Here is a 23,925-nt window from a genome sequence, read left to right on the forward strand (position 1 = left end):
ATGTGGCTGACACTCACAGCAGTTGAGATCACTTAACTGGAAAGCAGCAGCTTTCCTGTTCTGGCACTTCTGCTTACTGGCTGATGATTAGTTTGCCTGTCAGGAAAAAGATGCTTACTAGAAAAGTTTTATTGGAATATGTTTTGAAGTGGATTTATCCATACCCTCAGAACTGTTGAAGTATCAGCCTTGTTTTCTTTGTTAGTCTGTTTTCTCCAGCCCTGAATTGGCCAGTGCAACAGGATCTAAAAAACAGTGTGAAGCCTTAGTCAGATGCACATGATCTTTCTTGACTTCATAAAACATAAGTAAGAGGAGAGTGGTTCTTTTTGACGAGGGTGTGTGAAGCCCAAGACAACAGACTTCCATGACTTCTCTAACATCCCCTGTAAAGAACCTCTTGATTTATGTATTAACCAATGGGGAGAAACCTCTGGGGAAGGCTGGGAATGAGGCTTCCCTGTGCCTAGTTTTGCAAAGAAGAGTGCTTTTGGTAGCATTTCACAGTGCATTTGTCTCGTTGCAGGTGAGGCCGGTGCCAGCATTATTCGGGCATCAAAAGAAGCCCGGAAGAGGTTCCTGGGCCCGCTGCACCCCTCTTTCAACATGGTGAAAACCATTCGGATGTCCGTGTCCAAGATGGTGCCAGACAATGGGCACGAGGTTGCAGCAGGACGTTTGGGTATTTCCCTGACACGGGTCTCTGATGGGGAAAACGTGATCCTGTCAGACTTCAATTCCAAGGAGGAGCTGATCCAGGTGAGTGGACTCTTACTGCAGTGGGCTGGGCAGGAGCTGTGTGCAGTTTTGTTTTGTCTTGGTCTCCAAATGTCCTTAGTACTGGAGTATAATTGTCAGCACATGCCAGCATGGTGTTCTGAGAAGTAATAGTTTCAGTAGGCTTTGATCTGATTCTTAGATTCTGGATCTCTTTCTCCCTCAGGCCTGTATCTGCAGCACCTTTATCCCTGTCTACTGTGGGCTGATACCTCCAACCTTGCGTGGAGTGGTGAGTAAGATTCTAAGATGGTCCTTCATTAAATTACATACTAATGAGTAGGTTTTGACTGTTATTGCCTGCTGGCAGCATTTATCTGAAGAGACACAAGAAATTCCCAAATAAACAACTTCCAGCCTATCCAGCTGCCTATCCAGCAGTGGATAGGCCTTCTTTCCACTGCTGCATGCAGTTGACTATAAGTGTCCTGAAGACCAGTGGATTTAACATATAGTAACATATACAGTCTGGGGAAGGGCTGGCTGGCTCAACAGAGTGTTGTCATGGCTGCATGGTACAACACTTTGCATCACTGAGGCTCCAGCTGTCTGCATGTGGAAAGAAGTTTGGCCCAGGATAGAAGTCATGAGTGTAGTCCCTCTCCCATGTGCCTGACACTTTCTGCAGGGCTTTAACTAGTGGGGTGAATGCTGGCCCTCTTTTCCATGGAATTCTTCCTGTCCTTTTCTCTGACAATACTGCTTTGCTGCATGCCAGAGCTCTGTTAGAATTGTGTCCAAGGCTGCCCAAGAGCAATCACTCCCTCTATCATGTGTTTGCATATTAGAAATGAAAATACATGAAAGCTGTGCAGAGCTGCAGCATTTCTGGATATTGCAGTCATGCTTTAAGGGTGTCCTGGTCGAACTTGGCTTCCCTTGTCTACACAGGTTAATGAACACATTAAAGGGCAGGGATTTTGCAAACTACACAGCCAAAAGAGAGAGGGAGAACTGTTATAAAGTATGTGCCCTGATTTACCATAAGTGATCTGACCAAAATGCCTCTGTCTGTCAGAGCACAACATCAGATCTGCTCTGATTGCTACCTGTGTCCTAAAAGTGAGGTCAGTTTTGCTCCTGCATAATACACAGCTTGGCTGGTTTTGTCTTGTGCAAGCATGTTGGTCAGGGAAATGACCTGGAGGAGATGTCCACTGTTATCCAGCCCTTCAGAGAAGTGACAGAATCAGTAATGGTTTGGTATTTGCTCAGCAGCTGCTGCCAGGACTTTTTCCTTCAGCTGGTAGGACCATAGCAGTGGCTCTTGCCTTGCACCTCTTTGGGGGCCAGTTAAGGTCAGTGTGCATCAGGAAAAAATCTCACCATTCCAAAACTGTGTACAACATCAGGGTTTCTGGAATGTGCAGCTGCCCTGGCACACTGAGGGATAACTTCTCATGGGAAAAGGTGGGGAGGAAATATAAAATGAGGAAATTTAATTCCTACCTCTTCCCCAGAAAAGCATGGCTCTGAAGGGGGATTGCGGATGAGGTGAGAGGCTAAATTGAGTTGGGTATGAACTTGGGAAATGGTTTTGAAACAGAACTGCATGATTCTTAGCATGCCTGTGGTGACTGTGTTTGTCACAGAATAAACTGACTGGCCTGGCACAAGGCAATGTTTTTTCAAGGCAATGTTACTGTGTGCAAGGTGCAAAATCCATATTTTGCCTTCCTCCTAATTTTTTTCCAGTGTTCACTTCTCTGAGATCTGATAGTCTCATGGAGTGGATGATAGAGATGGGCAGGGGCATTAAAAAAACCCCAATAACTTAAATATTGAGAAATGGAAAAGTCAGTAACTGACCTGCCAGCACACACAGTAGTTGTGAGTTGTGTGCAGCATGTGGGTGAGATGAATCCCTGGCAGGGGTCACAAAGCTGATTGTCAAATCATGTGAGTGAGGGGCCCTGTGCATGGGATGATGTGATATGGGAATGGAAGTGGGCACCCCAGTCTATGAGCCATCCTCTAAAGCTGCTGCTGCGTGTGCCTGCAGGCAGCTGGTGGCTCCAGCCTGTGGCTTTGGGCTGTTCTGGGCCTTGCAGGAGGCTGGAGAGTGGTTACACTTGGGCTGCTGGAGGTTCAGGCCAATCTAAAGTGGCAGCTGAACTTTTCTGAGGAATGTTAATCAGCCTTGCTTGGAAGCAGTGGATCAGAGAGTGGAGTGTGCAGGTGTACTCCTGGAATTCCATGGAGTCAAAAGGGTTTGCCTGTCAGCTCTGTTGTAGTTGAGCCTTTTTTTTAATGGCATCTGTGCAATCATGCTGCCACCCTCAGGGAAACGGGTCTTCTGCATCCTTGCTGCAAAACTAGTGTCCAGCACTAAAGCTTACCTCCTTTTTCTTGAAACAAAAGTGCATGCTGCCTGCTTTGCTCTGTTCTGGTCCCACTCAGCATGTTGGAATCTCGTCCTTGCAAAGGGAGTCAGGCAGACGTCTCCAGCTCTAGCTGTGCCTAGTCTGGCTCTCAGTGGAGCAGCTTTGGGAAGGGGATGACAATGGCAGTTTGCTGTGGTTGCTTTAGGCTTAGGGAACTGATGCCCACTTGAGAAGGGGGAGAGAGTTCTGTTCATTGTTGGCATCTCTGTTGTCAGAAAACATCTTGTGAGCAAGCTGTGTTAGTGTTTTTGGGAGGATGTACTCTACCCTTGAATTTAATCTGTCCTGTCCTTCCACTTTCTTCACTGTCCAAATTCAGGTGGTATAGGAGTCTCTAAGTGCCTGTCTTGACACAGTGTTTGGTGAGCAAGGGCTGCCATGAGGATAAAATGTCCTGTGCTCTGAGTTTGGGCTGCTGTACCTACCACTGTAATCACAAGCTGTCTCCCATGAAGCTGTAGGCTCTTTGCAAAGGTAGCCCTGAGGTTTAGTTTGCCTCCCAAGAAGGGAATGTGCAGTCCACGCTGACCTTATTGCACCAATGGCAGCTGGCTTGCTATAGCTGAATTTACTTGCTTTCAGTCCATGAGCCTGTGAACTGTTCTCCAGGCCCAGAGAAGCTGATTGAGGTCTCTCTGCTTGTCTTGTCTGCCATCCAGAGCAAGAGAGAACAAAGTACAGAGCACCCTCCAGGCAACACATCCAATGTTTTCCTAGGCATTGTGCAGCAGAAGAGCAATGTTGGTGGTCAGTCTGCCTGTGAAACAAGAAGAAGCAGGCTGCAGAATGGAGCACCTCCTCCTTCAGTTAGCATTTCTGTGCTCTGCCTGAGTTTAGCCTCTACTGGCTCAGCTTCTCACCCAGCAGAGAGCTGAAAAGCTGAAAGATGTTTACAGCTGCTACTAGTGGGGCTGCATAGCCCCTGTATCATGATTTGTGTTTGGGTAGGAAGGAAACAGATCCAGGCAGCAAACTGCAGGATCAGCCCTGGTATGAAACCAGCAGAACTCTTCTGTAACTGAGGTTGTTGCTCTGCAAAGACCCCCAGCTTCCTTCTCTTTTGGCTTGAGCAACATCCTTCTCCTGTTACCTTTTGCATGTTGCTTACTCTGCCAAAACCTGTGATAGGGATCGTCTTGCTCAGCTCCTTATGCAATTACAGTAGTCAAGGAATGTTTTGAGAACATACTACTGGGGTTGCCCTTCCTGCAAGGGTAACACAAATGTGTTTATGGTACAGAAGTACAGAACATTCTCTGATAAGAGAGTGCCTGTTAAGAGCAAAACCCAAGTCCCTTGTGCTCTGTTATCACATCACAGCAAGTGGATTCCCAATGTGTATGCATGTGCTGGGATTGTTGCTTGATAAGCCCACTAGCAACAAATCAGGTGGTTTTACTCACAGGTAACAAACCTTCTGCCAGTGGGGACTTGTGTCTGAGCTTATTCATTTTGAACACAAGTGAAAAATGGCACAATGTCACAGTGTGACAGCTTAGATCAATGCTAATTTGCACTGCAGGTAGTTGTTGGTGTGTATTATTATTTAATTGGACAGCAGTCAGACCACATAGGAGTTGTAAGTCAGCAGTCACACAAGTGAACAAGTTTAATTTGTTATTAAACATTTGTGAGCAGCACACTCAACCAAGAAAAAGCACATAGCAAAAGGAGTTGTTATAAACAACACAGCTGTGCTATCACTGGTTTTTACTCCTCCAGTGCTGGGGGGTGTATTCCATTCTTTCCCAAGTTGTTGGCACAAACAGGAAAAGGAGTAAAATAGCTGCTTGATCAGTTGTGAGAATGAAGATTCCTGCATTTGTCTTGATTTCAGAGATATGTTGATGGAGGGATTTCTGACAATTTGCCCCAATATGAGCTGAAGAACACAATCACAGTGTCTCCTTTCTCGGGAGAGAGCGATATCTGCCCACGGGACAGTTCCACAAATATGCACGAGCTGAGAGTCACCAATACAAGCATCCAGTTCAACCTTCACAACCTCTACCGCCTCTCCAAGGCCCTGTTTCCTCCAGAGCCACAGGTGAGTTTCCTGGCCACACCTGGACTTGGGGACCACAGATCTTGGGCACTGGCTAAACTGTGTGCACTTTGGCAGGAGAAGATTCCAGACACTGTTAGTTTTGTATCTTGTGCTTTATCTTTAATCTTGACATTATCAACCCAGTGACTCGCTAAGCCTTGAGCACCTGCTCAAGGGTTTGTCTTCTTTTTCTGCTAGAATAGCTGGAATTCAGGTGGTAGCAGTTGCTTGGAAAGTTCTCATGTTGCTCTCTTGAGAGTAATCATTGCCTGAAAATCAGGCTCACTGTAAACTATAAATGTGCATTCATGTGCTGAATTACTTGGGCAAGTTTTTTCCCACCTCTTCTCTAGTCTTAGCTGGCTTTATCTGCAAACACAATGGCCCTTCCTGGCATCTGCAGGGAAGTATGCTGGGCTGCTTGTCAGAGTGGCTGACTGAAGGCTGCCCACAACAGCATCAGCTGTAGATGGGTAGCTGCAGTCTGTGCCCACACTTCAGGAGGATCCTAGGTGTCCCTTCCAATTGAAATTGTCCTGTGATTCCCATAGCCAGTGTATTGATGTTGTACCTCCCATTCCTGCTCGAAGCCTGAGCAAGGCTAGCAGGAATGGGACTTGTTCTTGGGATAGCTCAGGAGTCAGGAGAATTCCTCTGAAGCCAGCATTGTGGTAGGTGTCTGCTCAGCCAGTTTCCACATGAAACTTTGCTTCCTCTGCCCACAGGTGCTGCGGGATATGTGCAAGCAGGGCTATCGAGATGCACTGCACTTCCTGAAGAGGAATGGTAAGCCACTGGCCATTTTTAGGGTGCACTGACTTGCCTGTTCTGTGCCACACTTTGTGCCTTGGCTTTGAGAGTACTTGATGGTGCATGTGAAAGGAGGAAAGGAAGAACTGAACTATGCCTCAGATACTAGGGTATGGAATTGTCATTAATGAGTCTAGCACTTCAGGAAGGAGAGGTGGAGTGTGACCTTGGCAGTTACCATCACAGTTGCTGGGCAGCAGTGCCATTTGTACCTCCTGCAGACACCCGGCTGCTCTCCGTGTGCAGCTGGCTGTGTGGCGCTGCCCTCAGCGGTGCCGGACACTCGGGCGCTGCTCTCCAGCCGCGGCAGCGCTGGGTGTGCGCTTGCTGCCACCTCGTGTCCGTGGACAGTGATGCGGACCCGGATAACGGATTGCACTGCCGGAGGGAAATCTTGCCTGCAAGATGGGTGACTGGCAGATTATAGCAACAGAACTCTGCAAAACAGCACCCTGCGGAACTTAAAGGGGAAATGTGAGAACTGATGGGGAAGGAGGGAATGAACTGAAACCGGCAAGATTTGTAGCTCCTTGTGGTAAGCATTACAAGAGATGTAAGCTAAAGAGGCTGGGCATGACCTCAGCCTGAGAGGAGCTAGGGTGAAGCAAGGACTGACACTCTAAAGGCCAGGCAGGGCAGCTGGTTTGTGTCATCCTTACAGAATATCTTCTCTTCTCAGGTCTCCTTCATCGTCCAAGTCCTGCCCGTCCTCTCCTTGCCATAGAAGCACCTCCAGGAGAGAAGGAGGAGGAAGAAACAGAAGCTGAGGACCAAGCAGAGGACAACACTGCCCTTGCTGTTGTTGAAGAGCATATCTTGGAACACTTGCCTTCCAGACTGAACCAAGGTATGATTCAAAGGGAGAGATCACAGATAATCAATCTTCCTGTGCTGCCTGGTCTGCCTCAGATTACTGGGATATGTGGTTATTGTTTATAGCTGGGGTTGGTCATGCCCAGGGATTGAAAAGACACCTGCTGAGGGTTAGGTGGATTGGGGGGGGTCTCAGATAAAGTTGTGGCTCATACTGTGGAGGCTGGACTGGGAGAGGTTGATTCATTTGACAGCATTCTGCATGGTAAGGAGAGGAGAGGGTCTTGCTGCTCACTCCTTTAGAGTCTGATAAAGGTGAAAGCTGCTGGTTTTAGCTCTGCTCAGGGAATTACTAACCTGAGCAAGACTTCCTTAGAAGTGGGAGGTACCTGCCTCAGGCTGAGTAACTTTTGAGGTATGACAAGAAAAGAGTGTCCCTCTGGGGATATTCAACCATGTTTTCTTCTGCCTTCAGCTCTCATGGAGGCTTGTGCTGAAAGAAGAAGTTTCTTGACTGGCCTGAGCAACATGCTGCCTGTGCGTGTGGCCACGGCCATGATGGTCCCCTACATGCTGCCTCTGGAGTCTGCAGTTTCCTTCACTGTCAGGTGAGCCTTGGGCTGGTCCCTCAGTGCTGCTCTTCCCAGTGCAGACAGGTATTTGATGCAGCTGTAGTGTTTGAATGGCCAGAGAACGGAATTCTCTCTAATTCTGCACTGCTGGTATTACTGGGGAAGAAACTCTTGACATTTACCAGACTAAAAAAACCAACCAAACAAACCCTTACAAAACCAGAAAAACCAAGAACCCCAAACTTTTTCAATGTCATTTAGTTACAGCCACTACTTCTAGCTTGATGGAAGATTGCTGTGTGCTAGAACTTGCCCCAGAAAATGGTGATAAATTTTTGAGCCTTAAGAGAGACTTTGGAACTGGTGCTCTTTTAATCATATTCCCTTGTGTGGCCCAGCTAATGGTTGTCTCCTGTCTCTTTACAGGTTGCTGGAATGGCTCCCAGATATCCCTGAGGATATAAGATGGATGAGGGAGCAGATGACAGAAATCTGCAGCTATCTTGTGAAGAAAGCCAAGAAGAAACTGGGTAGCCATCTTTCAGCCAGGTGTGTCTGCTTTTCTTCAGAGCACTGTTCAGGAGGAGCCCTTCATTTCCCCTTACACCTTTGAATTCTAGAGACTCTATTCCACTGAAGCAGAGCAAATAAGGCACAAATTGACCAGAAGGATTTAGCACTTAGGCTGAAAATACAAATCTGGTCCAGGGTTTCTTGGCTTCCTTAACTGTTGGATAGACTCAGCACATGGTCCCTTTCCTTCGTCGCATTATAGGGGACAAAGTCTAATTGTTCCCTATTATGTGGGATGTGGCCTAAAGTAAGTCTGATTAAAACAGTATGCCAGCTTATTTCATGCTCCTTCTGGAAGACAGAAGTGCTTGTCTTTGTGGCATTTGCTGGTCCAGGATCTCCAAGAAGTATTTGTGTTCAAATGACCTCTTCTACCTCAAGCCTGGTTTTTGTGGGGAGGGAATATGGTGCCCAGAGAACACCAGAGGGTTTCCAAGTGAGACCAAGTGCTTTGGGCCTGAGTGTGTGCCTGTGCTTCTGGACTGAACCCCTGGTTTGAGGCTGTGGCAAGACTGTTGTGTGGACGAGAATAGGAAACTCTCTCAGTAACAGTTAGCGGTCCCAGCTGTGATGTGATCCAAGTATGAAGGTGTGATTTTTACCCAAAAGAGTTCATGGTCTGAATAACTGAGAGATGTGAGCAGGGAAAAATGGGCACACAGAGATTTCTCACTAAAATCATGTAGTCAATTTAGCACAAAACAGGACTGTGGTAGTGGAGCTCTAGTCTGATGACCTGCTCAAGTCTTCTCATGTACCGAGTCTTTGGATGTATTTGCCTTTCAGGCTTTACTACCACCTCGAGCTCGGAGGGCCCCAGAAGCTGCCAATTTCTCCCCCAGCACCTTGTGGTGAAGCGCTGCCCATGTGGATGAGGAGCCACCGCTCGGTCTCTGACGTCATGATGAAGTGGGAGGAGTACCAGCGGCAGCTCATGCTGGGCTTGCTCTGCATCAACGTGGACATGCAAGCCTCCCTCTTCCCTCGGGAGGGGTTTCAGTTAAAGCTTCCACCTCTAGGCTGTGCAAAAGAGTGCCTGCCACTCTTCTGAGCCTGCTGCTGCGAGGGGATGAGAGTGGGTGGGAAGGAGAATGGACACAGGGTGGGACCAGTCTCATCCCTCAGCAGCAGGCTGCCCCATGCTCCTGAATATGTTGCCATGGGGATTTCCCCGGGATGGACACTGGTGGAATTGACTGTAGACTTTTGTTGCCCACTGGGCCAAGCAAGGGATCTTTGCGTTCACAGCCACACACAGGCTGATTCCTTGCTCTAAACTTGTGGTGAAGCCTGGCCATTGCCTGTGGCCAGGCTGATGTTGACCCAGCTGGGCTCTCCCAAATAGTGCACTTTGAATTGCCACTGGCTTTTTACCGCCAAACAACAGGATGTAGATGACGCTCTCAAGTTCATACAGCTTTTATCTCCCTTGGTTTTTCAGAGCATGTGTTTTGATTCCTTTCCTTAAATCATCTGACAACCTTTAGTTCTCTGTGCTACTAAAAGATGACGTAGCCTCTTGCCAAACCAATTTTTGTCATGGCTTTCAAATCTCCTCCTGACTTTCTTCTTTGCTGAAACCATGTCCTTTCCTCTCTCCCTTAATTGCATCCGCACCAGAAGCCGGAGCTGGTCCTGCAGCAGACTACACTGGAACTGCAGAAGTGTAGAAAAGTTATCTGTTTTCCCTGATTCATGCTGTCCTCATCTCTCCTTTTTTGATTGGGGTCCTCGGGGAGCTACTGTGACTTGAACTCTGAGTGTTAAATGATTGAGCTTATTTAAAGAAGTAATTTTGATAGATTTTTTTTTCCAGGGAAACATGTTGAATTTGAGGCCCTGTTCCTCACTCTGAGAATGGAATTGATGTGGGGTTGCCCTGAAAAAAAGCTCAGCCTGCTTATCTCAGGATCAGTTTAGCAGCTGAAGCAATATGAAGTGGTTGTAGGAAGATGAGAATTGTGCAGGGCATGTTATTTTTGAGAGTCTTGTGGTGGAATGTCACAGTGAGTGCTGGGGAGGTGGCTGCCTCTGACAGGGGTTTGTTGGGCTTTGCTCCTTAAGGGGCTGTACAGCTGAGGTAAATTCTGAGTGGGTGATGCAGAATGGATCCCCTGCCAAACGGAGGCTTCTATCTCTTTTGCTCAGAAAATTTGGTTGGTGAGGCTTTGGAGTGAGAAGGATTTAGGCTTGTAGCTACACCAGCATCCCAGCTTGCCTGTCTAGTGTTGTGGCTCAGATCCTGCTCTGCAGCTAGCAATAGCAGGAGCATGAGAAGTGAAGACTGTTGATGCACATGAGCCCTTGGAACTGGCTCCTCTTGGTCTTGCCCCTTAAAATCCAGAGCTGTAGCAGAGCAGGACTCTGCCTTGAGGCGCTGCCTTCTCCGCAGTGGTCATGGCTTGTGTGAGGGGTATGAACCCCGTGTTCTTCACAGGGTGAGACATGGCTTCCTGTGGGGATTGCATGGACTTAGGCTCTGACAAACCCAGCTCCTGGTATCTTTTTCTGCTGCTTGTCTTGCTACATGAGGCGTCTTCTACCTCTCCTAGCACAAACAGTGTGCAATGGCCAAAGCAAACATATGCTGTCTTTGCTGGGGAGCAGGACAGGGTATCAGAAACTGATTATGTAGCCCATACATGGAATAGTAATTTTTAATAGTAATTTTGCACCTTAGGTTTAGAAAGGGAAAATAAACCCAGAAGTTGTGCTAATCACTGGAGAAAGTAGTGAGTCTTCATGAGCAGTGTGGGTGGCGGGGTGGGTGCTGTTTCCTACGAGCACAGCTGTGCACGGGGCACGGGTTTGGTGCTTGTGTGGAGATGGATAAGCATCAGGGCTCTGCTGCAGTGCCTGTGCCAAGCTGGGAGGCAATGGAGCGGGCCTCTGCCCAGGAGGCAGTGCAAGAGTGAACTTGTGACTTGGTTATCACCCCACTGCCATTGCTGGATGAAACTATGTAACACAAGGGCCTGTGCTGTTTACAAAGCAGGCCTGCACTTAACGCAGTCAGATTTAGTCTTAAGCTTTGCATAATTAAGTCAGTTAGGGAACAGGGAAGTCACTACAGGAAGAGGAAAAAATTGGAGGGTTCTGAAATCAGGATAGAATGTTCAATTACCAAACAAGTTGATCTTGTGATTGTTTGAAGCCCACAGAAAAAATGCTAGATGCTAGTGGAAGTGAACCAGCAACAAGCTACTGTCACTTAGAGGGAGCAAGATTAATTTGATGAAAATTGGAACTGAAAAAAGGTGTTCATTTAGTGGGTTGGTATGGGATTTCTTTTCTTCCACTGTTTTGGACTACCTTCTTAGGGGAAATGGCACGTGCACAGCTACTTAGATTGCTAAATACATATCTCTTGACAATTGGCAAGAACACAGAGATATTTAGTGGCAAGAAATTAAGGCATTTTGTCCAGAAGCAAAACATCTGAGAGAGGCAAAACTGCATAAGCAAAATCTCATATTTAGAAGCTGCTGCCCTTTTGACTCTGCCTTTTTTTTTTTTTTTTTTTTTGAGTTAATATATGGGTGGAGAAAATGATGCAAGTATTTTTTTATCCCTTCTTCCTGGACTGGTAAAACCACTGAGTGATTATGTAAACCACTAAACTATGAAACAAAATACTCCTGGCAACAGAGAGTGCTAAGAAGTTGCAGCTTGGCACCCTTATCCCTTGCCTTTTGCATCAGAACTGACTGGTCTGGTGCTGACTAGGCTGATGCCACTGTCTTCCAGTGCTCTGATCCAGAAGGCTTGGGGATTTTGGTTCATGCATTTGAGGAGACCAACAGCTGTGCCTGGTAAAAGGCCTGAGTTTTGTTTTGTATTTCACCTCATCTGTAGTTTAATTTATTATATTAACTTCTCCACGAGAAACTTTTGTACACTTCAAACTATAACCACAAATCAAAGCCTGGCTTTAAAAAGAAAGGTCTAACTCTTCACAAGGAAATTCCTGGTTTTCCTATGCTAATTTGCAGGGTGTGAAGGATACTGGGAAAGTACCACTCTGTATTAACCCTTTCTTTGCCTCTTTTTATTTCCCAAGTGTTACAATGGCTATTGTGTGATAGGCTGTTGGCTTTATAGATTTGAGCTCTGATAAAGGAACTGCAGATATGTTAAAAATACCTGACAGTAGCCTCATTTTCCTTTTGAAAATTTTCACCCATTTGCTTGAAATTCTTGCTGCTCATCCATCACAGATTGCAAAGGATGAAGGAATTAGGGAAGATCACCTTTCCCACTAATGTAGCAAAAGGGCTGCGTCAGCTTGTGAATAGATTTTTGTTATGCAGTGCTGCCTTGTCTAGATGAGACCCCACTCTTTGAAATCTCTGGAAACCTTGTGGTAGGCTCTGGGTTGGATATGGAGGGGTTTATTACAATAGTGCTCACTGGAACTGCTCAGCCCCTTGTTCTGTGTATACCTCATGGTGTACAAAGTTATCTTCTGGGCAGCCATTGCTGATTAACCCTCACTTGCCAGGTCCATAGGAGCAAGGTCATCTATGGCAGTCAGTCCTTTCTGCTCCAAATTGTGTGACTGGGCAGCCCAGCAGAGCTCTCCAGTGTATGGTGAGTGGGAGGTCAGGTTCCTGGGCAAAAATTCATCTTGTAGTCCATGTCCAATGATCATTACAGCATTCACTGGATTCCTGCAGGAGTCCCAACCCTTGCCCCTTCCACTGTTTTGCATAAAGGGTCTGTGCATTCAGGAATCCACTAATTTTTCCTCCTTCCTGTCTTATTAATTGCTGCTTTTAACAAGGCTGATGATGACCTTGTTGTGCACCTAACCAGCCCTTAACCTGCACCACACTGTAGAGTTGTTCTGTGTACAACAGCCTGTGCCTATGGCATGCTCTGTAACCCACAATTAGTGTGTAGTGTAATTGGTTTGGTTTGCTGCCTGCCCTACTGCTAATACTGTTGCAAGCTGATTTTCAAGGGATAGGAGAAAATACTGACCACTATGTATAGGACCTAGGAATTGTTTTCTCATGGCTCCTTGGAAGGCTGTGTACCTGCAACACTCAGAGAATAAAAGAGAATCTGCTGTCTGCCAGCAGTGGGGTGTCCCTAGTACTTGTATATTCCCCAGTGGTTTTATTAATTTAAAATTTATTAATTTAAAAATTAATAAAAATGATCTAGTAATTCACTACTTCCTTGGAGAAGAGAGCTCTCACTTTTGCCAAAGTGGCTGTGGGAGAAATACCTGAAACTGTATGTTTATTCCTTAGGGGAATAAAACTGTAGTAAATTTCTGTTAAATATATGCCAGATGTAGTGGGTGGCAGGCCCTCCAAAGTCAGAGGGCCTTGCCAACAGTTTTCTCAAGCTTTGTTTCTGTCTTCTCTTTAAATCAGTGAGAGAATGGACCACCTCACCTGGCTGCCACATCAGCCAGTTTGTTTGTGCCAAACACGCTGTGCCTTTACAGTGGGCTCTGGCCTCCTGTCCCTCGGGTGTCTGCCTTCTGAGTGCAGCAGGACTCGCTCCCCTCTCCTCTCCCTCCTTCCCCTTGCCTGCTGGTGGGACATTGCTTCTTTTCCAACCTGCAGGCAGCTCCACTAGGACAGCCCCCAACTGCATCCACCTCACTCTTTGGATCCACATCCACAGGGAGCACAAAACTCCAGTTCCAAACAGAGGACTTAGAAATGTAACTGAAATAAATACCTCTCACTTCTAGGGTTTTCTCTTGTTCTTGAAAACAGCATCTAAAGCAGCTCTTTGAGCTTTGTGTGTCCTGGGACTACTCCACTGCTGCCACTGAGTTTGAGAAGACCCTGAAGCACATAACACATGTGGAGGTCCTGTGGAAATGACTGGTGTCAGAGCAGCAACTAGACCAGCAATAGCATAACAAGTTATGTATTTATGTGGCAATGTCACTAAGTAGTGTTCACAGTCACTTTAAAGTTCAGTATTAAATTGTTGATGCTTTTTTTTCCCTTCCTGTTTCTATTTTCTAATGTTTTGCTGAAGAAAATGTAACTATTTATTTTGGCAGAACTATATCTTCTAATAAAAACTTTCTCAATATATTTACCTGGTTCTGGTAGGCTGGTTCTCTTGCTGTTTTAAGGCTTATTAAATATTTTTTGGATGTGCTGTATGATGTGGGTTTGTTTTGCTAGGCCCAAGCCCATTCAAGTTCCTTTTGGGGTCAACATTTATCCAGTACACAAATAAAGGGGCCATTGATCTAGAGGTGCATTTTGGTGCAGTTCTGATTTACCCAAGCCTAAGTGGCTCAAGTGCTATTAGCCTCTGTTTATTGCAGATCTGTGGCAGACCCGGGTTTCCAAGAGGGATTAAGCACCTTCTTGTGGGAATAGCAGGTGTTTGGCCCCTGTGAAAGTGTTAGTAAAACTTTATTCGCAAATCTGAAACTTCTCCATTACGGGACCACCTCTTGAGGAAACTGACCTGGCTTTCCAGAGCGTCTGTTTCCTCGCTGGTGAAATAGATGGCAGCGGCTGCTGTTAGGACAGACACCGAGGCCTGACCCGGTTACTCTCCAGCTGGAGTGCATGGAAACCACGGGCCCTCGGGTTGTGGGAAGGCCGGGGCTTTCCTGGGAGCCAGCTCAGGGATCAGGGCACGATCGCCCGGAGCAAGGACAGGAGCCTGACACGGGCTGGGGCTTGGCGCTGCGCGGCTCTGGGGACGCTCCAGGGCTCGGGATCCACTTTGTGCCGGCTTTTGACAGCCGGAAACTTTTCCTAGAGACTTTGTTATGTGCTGTCATGTGACGGGGACAAGTGCTGGAATTAGCGTTATAGGATGCAGCAGGCAAAGCAAACAGCTTTCTTAACCTCTAATGACTGGAGAATAACAAACCCGCCAGCCCGGTGCTGTTAATCAGTGACATGGATCCCTCTTCCATAAAGCGGCCCGGGCGGTGCCGGCGGCTCCGCCGGGGGAGTGGCCGCGAGCGGGGCTGGGTGTGCGCTGAGGGCTCTCCCGGCCCTCGGGGGTGCTCGGGGCGGGGGCAGGGCCGCCCATCCCGAGGGCCCGGCCCGGCTCCCGCTGCCGCCTGCCCGCCGGGTTCGGCCCGGCCGCCCGCCCGCGGCCCCGCTCATTTCCGGCCGGGGCCGCCCCGGCGCCAGCGGCGGCTCCGCTCCCGCCGGGCCGGCCGCAGGTGCCGCTCGCTCCCGCCAGGCCGGGCCGGGCCAGGTAAGCGCCGTGAGGCGAGTGCGGGGCGGCAGCGGGGCGGGGGTGCGGTGCTCCGGGGCCAGTCCCCTCGCCGGGGCAGCTGCCGGCTGTGCCCGGCCGGGAGCCGCAGCCGGGGCGTTGGGAGCGGCTGCCCCGGCGAAGGGCCCGCCGGAGCCTTCACCCGCGCCTCGCCGGCCTCCCCTGGGCTGTGGGGAGAGGGCAGCGGAGGGCTGGGCGCCCTGCGCGCTGCGGGCTCCTCGCCTGGCTCCTGCCACACACCTGCCCCGTCCGTCCCCAGCGGTCCGAGGTCCCTCGGTGGTGACGGACGAGTGCGGAGCATCCCCGTCCCTGTGCAGCGCTGCCTTCTCCCGCACGCAGCGCTCCTGAGGCGGAGCTGCGGCCGTGCCGCGGGATGGGCAGCGCTGCCCCGGTGGGGTCCGGCACGGGGAGCTGCTGCCGCTTTTGCCCTCTCTCCTCCTCTGTCGCTGGGAAGTTTGCAGGCGCCTTTGATATGCGGTCACGGAACTCTGGTCTTTCTTGTTGAACCTGAGTGGAGACCTTGTTATTTTCTCTTTTCCTCTTTCCAACGTCCTTCGTTCATGGAATATTTTTTCTTGCATGGTCCCGGTGCAGATGACACTGCCCCATATAAAGATGCTGCAGGTTCCTACAGCAGCTCTGTTGGTGCTGCATCTCCTTCTCTGGAAGGAAAAAAGTACCAGAGCTTTCCCTCTCCTAAGACTGCGCTGTCTTTCTCTTTAATATCTTGCACTCATGGGATGCACTTGGGTGAATTTGTGTGTTGAACTTAAGTCCTTCCTGTAGGACTTCCTGAAAACAGCTGAGGGGAAAAGAGTCTCAGACACAGGGAGATGGCTGTGTTCAGGAATGTCCTGAGGAGGCAGGATAGTCCAAACACAGCTTGCTTGTTTAGTTGTGACCTGCTGAGTTCTTGCTTATTCTGATGATTGTTCTGCATCAGAGGGGGCTCAAAATACTTTAATTTCTACCTTTGCCTTATGCAGGCTCAGGGGCAATTGTATCTTATTTTTCATGTGCTTGAGCTGTATTTATTTCTGAGGATCATCTAACAAGCTATAGATGAATATATATCTATACATATACATCTCCTGAGGGCTATGGAGATGCTTTTCTTGATCAAACAGATCATCTGTTTGGTCTGTCCTTTCACTGTTCAGTTCAGGTGGTCCAGAAGAGGTTCTGAAAAGCTGCAGTGAGCTGGGGTGGAAGAAGCCTCTCTTTGCCAGGACACCCTGCTCCACAGAGAGTGATGTGAGGCCTGAGATATAAAATTTTAGACTCTTTCATAAGATGGTATAAAATGTCTTTGAAGCTACCTTGCTGGGCAAAAAATATTCTCCTTTCCTGGAGCATCACTCTTCTCTTGCCTTCTTGTGGCAAGCTACAGTGGGAGTATCAACTATCCAGCTGGAAAATCTGCTTGGTTGTTTTGTCACCATCAGATAGGAAAATTTCTCCCCCACAAGCCAGTTTGATGCATTTGATGAATCAAGAGCCTCCTGTCTGATGTGGTGCTGCAAAGGAGGGCTCAGTGTGGGGCTGTCTTTAGCAGCACAGAGACAGTGCTGGGGAACTGCTGTTCCTCATGACTTTGCCAGGCAGCCTCAGAAATTGAGCTAATGGGACGAGGACAATTGACAGCAACAGGAGTCACATGGGCTCAGCTGTGTGCACGGTGCTCTTCATGGTCAGAGCTTTAAGGAAATCGATCCCTATGGAGAGCAAACTAGGTTTGGTTTCTGTCATGCAGCTTCTCACTCTCTAAATCTTTTTGATTTCATAAGGCTGCTCTGGAGACTGAATCCTCCCTCCTCTCCTCCCCTGCTTGCAGGAGCTCGTCTTGGATTTAAGGACAGTGAGGAGAAGCTTCAGCTGTAGCAAATGTGTCATCTTCCACTGAGTGGAGCAGCATCTCCCTCCTTCCTGCCAGCTGCCTTGGCTTGCTGTCCCTGTGAAGTCTGGGCTGGAAATGCTTGGTTTAATCTGTACATCTGAATCTCTCAGGATTCATTTGCTATCCTACCAGACCACAGAATTGCAACAATCAGCCAGAGTTTCTGTCCTTTGTCACTGTGTCTCCTTGGAGGTATCCCCAGCCCAGCAGCTTGAAAGGGAGGTGCTCTGGATGTCCTGACTGACCCTCCTGATATTTTCCTAGCAATGTTCTCCTTTCCTCATCCTGTATCCCTGGCCTTTAATTTCTTGGCTGGTGTTGAGATGAATTTCCCTCTGCTTGGCCCTAATGCACATTTTGCTAAGCAAACCTGACCCCTGCATCTGTGCAAGGAGCACTGGGGTGGATCTACTAAGTATTCCCATGGGATCCTGCTGTGGCTGGGAGCACCAGGTGCTCCCCCCAGCCACATGATCGAAAGGTTTGCCAACCCTAAGCTTTGAATATCACCAGCCACACATTAAAAAAACCAGACCATAAAATGACTTAATTTGTTTTTTAAAGTCACATTCTTAATTTGCTTTTTCCTGCTTATTTCTGATTGTCTTGAAGATTTCTGTGTGTCTGTATAAGCTGCCAGGAATGCTTTAAACTCAGTATTTCACCTGACTGCAGGACCTAGGTGCCTCAAGCCGAATAACAAATATTATGAGCTTTGGGAGAAAACAACATCCAAAGTAGCAGTGGGTTGTGGTTCTGTGGGCTTTCAAATGAAGGCTGGAGCCATGTTGGGCTTTCCTCTGCCTAGTTCAGGTTGGAGTAACATGGCTGGGAAGCCCTGTGGACCTTTAATCAAATGTTTTTCTCTTAACCTTGTGTGACAGAGCACTAAAGCAGCAACAAATACTGTCTTGTGTTCTCAGAAACTGTGGCTTTAATCTAATCATAGGTTTGTTTTGGAGGAAATAAGATATGGTGCAATGCTTTGGAAGGGTACAGTGTTCTTATCTGCTTGGCATAACTGGAGGAAAATCTGTCAAGTAAAAAGAGTGAGAGCAAGGAGGCTTGTAACATCCCTGCTTTCTATCCAGTGGAGTGTGTGATTGCAGTTAATTTAGCAGAGATGTCATCTGAAGGAGGAGCTCTTGCCTCTGCTTCTGTGCCTTCAGTCTCTGCCGGTACAAGCCTTTGTATCGCTGTTCTGCACCAGTTGCTGCCCCGTCTGTGTGGAAGGGACTGCCTGGTTCAAAAGGATGTCTGAGGATTGCACATACCTGACAGCCCTGCAGGAAAGGTTGTGTTGTTCTGGGGATGGCAGGAGAGCTCTGAAAATGTGCCTGGGAGCCACGAACCTCCTGAGATTTGCTGTGGTGGTCCAGCACTGTGTGGGCTTGGGGCTGGCTTGAGCTTGTGTTGATGGTAAGATCCTGTAAAGGTGTCCCTGCTCACAGCAGGTGAGGTATCCTGGGCTGAGGCAACCTGTGTTTCTGGGGAGATGAGACTGAATAAGGTGAGATCTCTGAATACCTATCCTACAGCTTTTTGAAAGAATTGGCACATGTGCTGGATGAAAGTAAAGCAGTGCAGTAAAGGCTTGAAAAAAGCCTAATTTTTGTAACTGTGCACTAAAGGTAACATACCTACCTGTTTATTGCTTTCTACTTCAAGCTCTTGCAATGAATAGCAGGCAGGATATCTGCATTCCTTTGGAGGAGTTGCTGTGTGGTGTTAAAAATAAAATTGCGGAATGTCTAAATATGTCATTTAGGTTACGGAAAGCAAATCTTTTGGGAAAACTTCAGCTATGTTTGGATATAGCTAGGTGAGTCAAGCCTCTGGAAAAGGAGACAGCAAACTTGCAGGCTAGCTGTAAACCCTTGGCTAGGCATGGTGGGAGCTGGGCAGAGGTTCAAGTGCAGGGAGGCAGATCTAACACATCCTACAGGAACTTGGTGGCCCTGACTGTTACCATAGTTGAATTCCTCTCCAGTTTTTTCAGCATAACGTCTGTGAGTAAGAATAATGCTTTTATCTGCCTCATTTTTCCCTCTTCTTCCCTCTGGAAAATGAAGAGGAGGAAACCAAGCTCATCTCCAGCTGAGAATTGAAGTGGTAGGTGACCTATAGGTTGACAGTATAACAGATGTTGAATCTCCAGACAAGATTTCTGCCTCCCTGTAAAGCACTGCTTTGTCTCCTGGCAAGGAATAGTGGGGCTGTATTTGTCTGGGGAAGGTGAGCTGTGTGCCTGTGCCACCACCTGAGCTGAAGGTGGGGCAAGAAGCAGATGTATTGCTGAGCTTTATTTTGCCCCCAGCCCTAGTTTGTGGACTAATGCCCATTTCTTGTGGGGTGGGACAGGCAGGCCAGCAGAGCCATCTGCTCTGGGGTGAATTGCTGCAGGCTGAAGCTCCTGGCCCCTGCCCAGCTCCGCTCCTCAGCAGGTGCTGAGCTCCTGAGCTTTGCCCAAGAAGAAAGACGAGCGTCATCATTGCTTAGATAAGATAAAGCATGACCAAAACCCTTGGCAGGTGTGGCTGGATGCTGACTGGAACTGGTGCAGCTCAGAGGAATAGCCAGGCTCTTCAGGTGCGGGGAGGGTGGCAAAGCCTCTTTAAAACAGGGAGAGTTGATGCTGGAGCCCAACAGGGAAGGTGAGTGAAGGAGCAGCCACCCATAACCCTGTGGGCAGGAGGACTTCTGCTATGTGTGCGTGTGTCCTGTGCAGACTCTGGTGTGGATGTTGCTCCATGGCAGCTCTGTCAGCTTGGTGCTCTCCAGGCAGGGCTGTGTGGGTGACCTGGTGTCTAGCAGGGCTGGGAACCTCTTCAGCAGCAGTGTCTCTCTCTCTCTTCTCCTTTGGTTTTTGAAGTTCTGAGATATCTGTTGTCCTGAACTGTGTCCTTCCGTCTGGGATCATGGGAACTAGGAAAAAAAGTTCAGACTTATTGGAGAGAGACAGGACATGTGGGTGCCCCCACAAATGTTCATGTTTCTTCTGTTGCACACTTTGCTCCTATGCTTGAGAGCTGCCTTCTTTCTTCCTTATCCTCTTTGCCTCTTTGAGGAGTTTGCAAGATGCCTGATCTACCTTTCCTTTCTCTCAGACATGTAGCCAGAGGGGTAATCCTCTGCTCAGGCAGAGGTGCTCAAACCCCTTTGATTTAATGGATTTCCCATGGCTCAAAGTCTCTTTCGCTTCCTATGCAAATCGGGTGGCTCAGTCAAAGCCGCTAAATGCAAATGGACCACTTGTAGCTGTTCCCTCTCCAAGAGTGGTGTGGGCTTTATGCAGAGCATGGGGATGAGCCCTTAGGAGCTGGGAGAGCAGAGCAATACGTGGATTTGTGCTGGAGAGAGGTCAGCATGGCTGTAGTTCTCCTGTTCCTGGACTTGTGAGGTGGGATACCAGGCAGGATATTTCAAGCTGTCAGCATCAAATGAATGAGTGTTTGTAGGAATGGATTGACACCTGCTGGTTCTGGGTGTGGGGGGCTTGGCTGGTTATTGTCTCCCCTCTCTCCTTACCAAGTCCCTGCTGCATCCCAGTGCAGAATCTGTGCTGACTGTGATTTGGTGACTCAAGCCACTCTGACGCCTGGATCCCTTTCCACTATTCAGGCTGGGCAAATAATGTTCAGTCTGTAATCATGCTTGAGAGCTCTTGCTATTGCCCTAGATATGAGGAGCTGGAGTGATGCTTAGATTGGCTTAATCCAATTCCATCTGAAAATCCACTGCTCTGAACAATAAATGTTGCGTGTGAGGGGTGGTATTCAAGTGTCTTTACTAAATCAAAAACCTTTTAAGCATTGGTAGATGAAGCCTTTTTCTTTTCAATGCGTACCACTAAATACACAGGATGTGCAGTATGGTTGAATTAGCATTACTATGGGAACCATAACTTTTTGTATTTCCTGACCTTTATCTGTGTAACACTAAGGGCTCATTAATGTGCCTCCAAAGTGTGGGGTTTTGGGGTTTTTTTTTGGTGTGTTTTATAAGCTTTTTTGTTGTGGTCAGTACTAAGAGAACCTTTATAAAGAACCCCAGGAGGAGATTAGAGACAGGACAGGGTGCAAGGGCAGGAAAGCAGCTTGCTCCCTTTTTTGTGCTGTTCCAGCAGCATCCCAGCCAAGACCATGGATCAGTGTCAAGCAGGACTTCTGCAGCAAATGGTGAACAAAATGGTGAGTAAATTCTCCTACTTGGAGGCAGATACCTCACTTGGTATGGGTTTGTTTGGTTTTATTGGTTTTTTGCCACAGCTGCACTGTTAGAGCCTGTTCCAGGGGATTTGGGGTCCTGCAGCTGAGGCAAAGCTGAGCCTGTGAGGAATGGAAAGATGATCCTTATGCCTTCTGCTAGCACAGAGACCTCCCAGAGGGCTCAGGGCCCTGTTAAATCTCTAGTAAAGACAACTGTGATTGTTTGTAGTAGGCTTCATGCCCGTTTTTTAGTTTGGGTTTTGAAATAACAGTCTCAAAATAATAGGGAAGGACCCATCTTTGCCTTCTGCAGGTCACATTTGCTTGTTGCTGGGACAATGGGGCTGTTTGGAGCTCCTCTCTTTGCAGATTAATGAGGTCTCTGCTGTTCAGATACCAGCTGGAGTCTTCTCAGTGGGAGTTTTCCTCTCTGTAGAGGGTAGGCTTGCCTGCTCAGGATTCGTATGGCAAAGCTTGTTTCCTGGGCAAAAGGCATTTGGGGTAGGGGTGAGAAAAGGGCACAAAACCTTACCAGGTGATGAAGAGCCAGCCTGCCAGGGTCTTAATGCTCTCCTTTTTGTCTTTCCTTTGTCACTTTTCCTGAGAAGACCTCAGGGTTAGCTGGTAGGACCTGACACACTGGGAGCATCTTTGTGCTGCCTGGAGACTCTGGAGCTGCCATTGAGTGACAAATCCCCATCAGCATCCCCAGCTGTCAGCAGGCAGGGATGGCTTTGCTCCCTTTTGGGGATGCTGTGGGATAGAGTGGTGCTCTGTCAGTGGCAGGACAGAGGCTGTCACTTCTGGCTGCTTCAGTGAGACAGTCCTGGGATGTGCACCCCACCCCTGGTGTGTGTTTTATGATGCTTTGGAAACATGCTCCTTGTCCTGTCATTTTATGCTTTGCTTCTCTCTTTCCTGAGTTCTCTGGGCTTCTCTTTGTGAAAGCAGGTTGCCAGCCTCATAAAACTGGAGTTAAACTTGAGGCAGGATTCACAGGGGTAGTTTCCAGCCCTTGCCTGGTGGAAACTGGTTGAGGGCAAGGCAGCAAGCTAAGTAGAAACAGCTAGAGTTTTTCAGGGAAGGTAAGCTGATGTGAGATGAGGGATCATCTGCTTCCTTACCCCTTCTTCCCCTCTTGCCTAAGGCAGCCCAGAAAGCCCCTGTCCCTCTCAGCTTGCACAAGGCAGGATTACAGGGAATTCACCCTGGAAGCTCAAGGGCAGGGATTCTCGTGCTGCCCTCTGAAGCGAGGACTGCGGGGCTGTGTTGGAAAGGGGCTGGGATGCGTAGGGAGCAGTGCAGACCACACCTCCTGCTCGGGCCGGCTCTGATCCTCTATTTACAGTGGCCGTGCTCCTTCCCCGCTAGCTGTGTGCTGTGGAACACCCTGCTGCTTCCAGGGAAGGGAGCAACACTGTCCTGCTGCTCCAGGTATCTGGGGACACCTGCAAGGAGACCAAATGGGGTGGAGGGGAGGGAAGAACGTCTCTCCTTTGGGCACAGAATTGTTTTAGCAGGAAGTCTGGACAAGTTTGAGTTGCTCTGTCTCAGCAGAGTTTCTCCCTAGGAATTTTCTGTTCCGACTTCCTGCTTTGGCTTTAAAGCAGCAGAGTGGAGCTCACTGAGTGCGGTGGCATTGGATATCACTGCACAAACCAGTTGTTAGTCCTGTGACAGAGGAAGGAAAATTTATTGTTTGGTTTTCAAGAGCTGAGGGTGCTTAATTAATTAATGCTTCAGTTTGGATCACTCGAGGTCTTTTGCCAGTGTCGAACTGAAGAAACTTGCTCTCAGTTCTGATGTGCTTCTGAGAGATGCTTAACTGATTCTAGTGACTTACTGATTTGGGAAACTGCTGATTTGGAGTAATAGCTGAATATTGGAATGTGTGAGATTGTGATTTTTTAAAAATTATTTTTAAAAAGAAATTGACGTCTTGTGCTAATCTGACTAAGGCTTTTCCGCTGCATGCTTTCAGAGGACAACTAGAAATTTTTCTTTAAAAGCATTTGGCAGGAAATTTCCCACTATCTCTCATAAACATAGCTATTCCCCTATTCTCCTCCACCCTCTTTTGTAATTCCACGTCATTGTTCCTGCTGTGGGCTTCTGACTCAGTGACAGATTTTGTCCAAGACAGGAATATCCCCCTAACCCCACAGTGATTTTACTTTTCCTAGAACAGTTGTACACGCTGAACAAAAGCACCTCTCATGCAGCATCTGCTTCCAACTTTGCTTCAAATGCTGTTTCTTGCTCTTACTGCTCTTTGCACTAAGCTGTGCCTGGCGTGCCAGGAGCAGGTGCCCTTCATGGGCCAGTGTTATCCTGCTTTGCGGAGGAGAAGCTCAAGGCTTGTGGCTGCTCAAAACATTCTCTAGTTTTGTGTCTTGTAGAAGTCTGAGGCTTTCAGTACTGTGTTGTGATTGTCCCCTCTGAATGAGAAAAGGAGAGGATATTTCTGGTGCCATGTACTAGATCCTGGAATTCTTGTACATTCAGACTGATCCTTTCATCTTTTGGGAGAGTGGGTGGTGGAATTTGGATTCAAGACTTTACCTGTGCTCCCCTCAATGATCTGACAGCCAGGTAGTGTGTCTGCTCAGGGCATGGACTTCACCCT

The 23,925-nt window shown here is 48.1% G+C and overlaps 2 protein-coding genes across 5 annotated transcripts in view; both read left to right on the forward strand.

Annotated features, from left to right (window-relative positions):
* PNPLA2 (patatin like phospholipase domain containing 2) overlaps positions 1-14,041 on the forward strand; it is a 28,806-nt gene extending 14,765 nt beyond the window's left edge. Inside the window, exons 2-9 of the mRNA XM_064714649.1 lie at positions 527-759; positions 944-1,009; positions 4,999-5,208; positions 5,934-5,994; positions 6,698-6,865; positions 7,307-7,439; positions 7,830-7,952; positions 8,763-14,041. Of these exons, the coding sequence (XP_064570719.1) occupies positions 527-759; positions 944-1,009; positions 4,999-5,208; positions 5,934-5,994; positions 6,698-6,865; positions 7,307-7,439; positions 7,830-7,952; positions 8,763-9,027 (1,259 nt within the window). The 3' untranslated portion in view covers positions 9,028-14,041. The remainder of the gene's footprint in view (positions 1-526; positions 760-943; positions 1,010-4,998; positions 5,209-5,933; positions 5,995-6,697; positions 6,866-7,306; positions 7,440-7,829; positions 7,953-8,762) is intronic.
* A 1,006-nt stretch (positions 14,042-15,047) lies between these two features.
* Positions 15,048-23,925, forward strand: part of CRACR2B (calcium release activated channel regulator 2B) — a 46,112-nt gene continuing 37,234 nt past the window's right edge. Inside the window, exons 1-2 of one of the 4 annotated variants that reach the window (XM_064714657.1) lie at positions 19,658-19,745; positions 21,218-21,281. Coding sequence is in view for 1 of the 4 variants with exons in the window: in XM_064714653.1 (XP_064570723.1) it covers positions 18,345-18,385 (41 nt within the window). In the remaining 3 variants the exon portion in view is untranslated. Of the gene's footprint in view, positions 15,177-18,329; positions 18,386-19,657; positions 19,746-21,217; positions 21,282-22,628; positions 22,734-23,925 lie in introns of those variants that run through there. The other 3 variants (XM_064714656.1, XM_064714653.1, XM_064714658.1) reach the window with 3 other exon arrangements.

Source organism: Zonotrichia leucophrys, chromosome 5 (genome assembly GCF_028769735.1).
Source record: "Zonotrichia leucophrys gambelii isolate GWCS_2022_RI chromosome 5, RI_Zleu_2.0, whole genome shotgun sequence".
NCBI lineage: Eukaryota > Metazoa > Chordata > Aves > Passeriformes > Passerellidae > Zonotrichia > Zonotrichia leucophrys.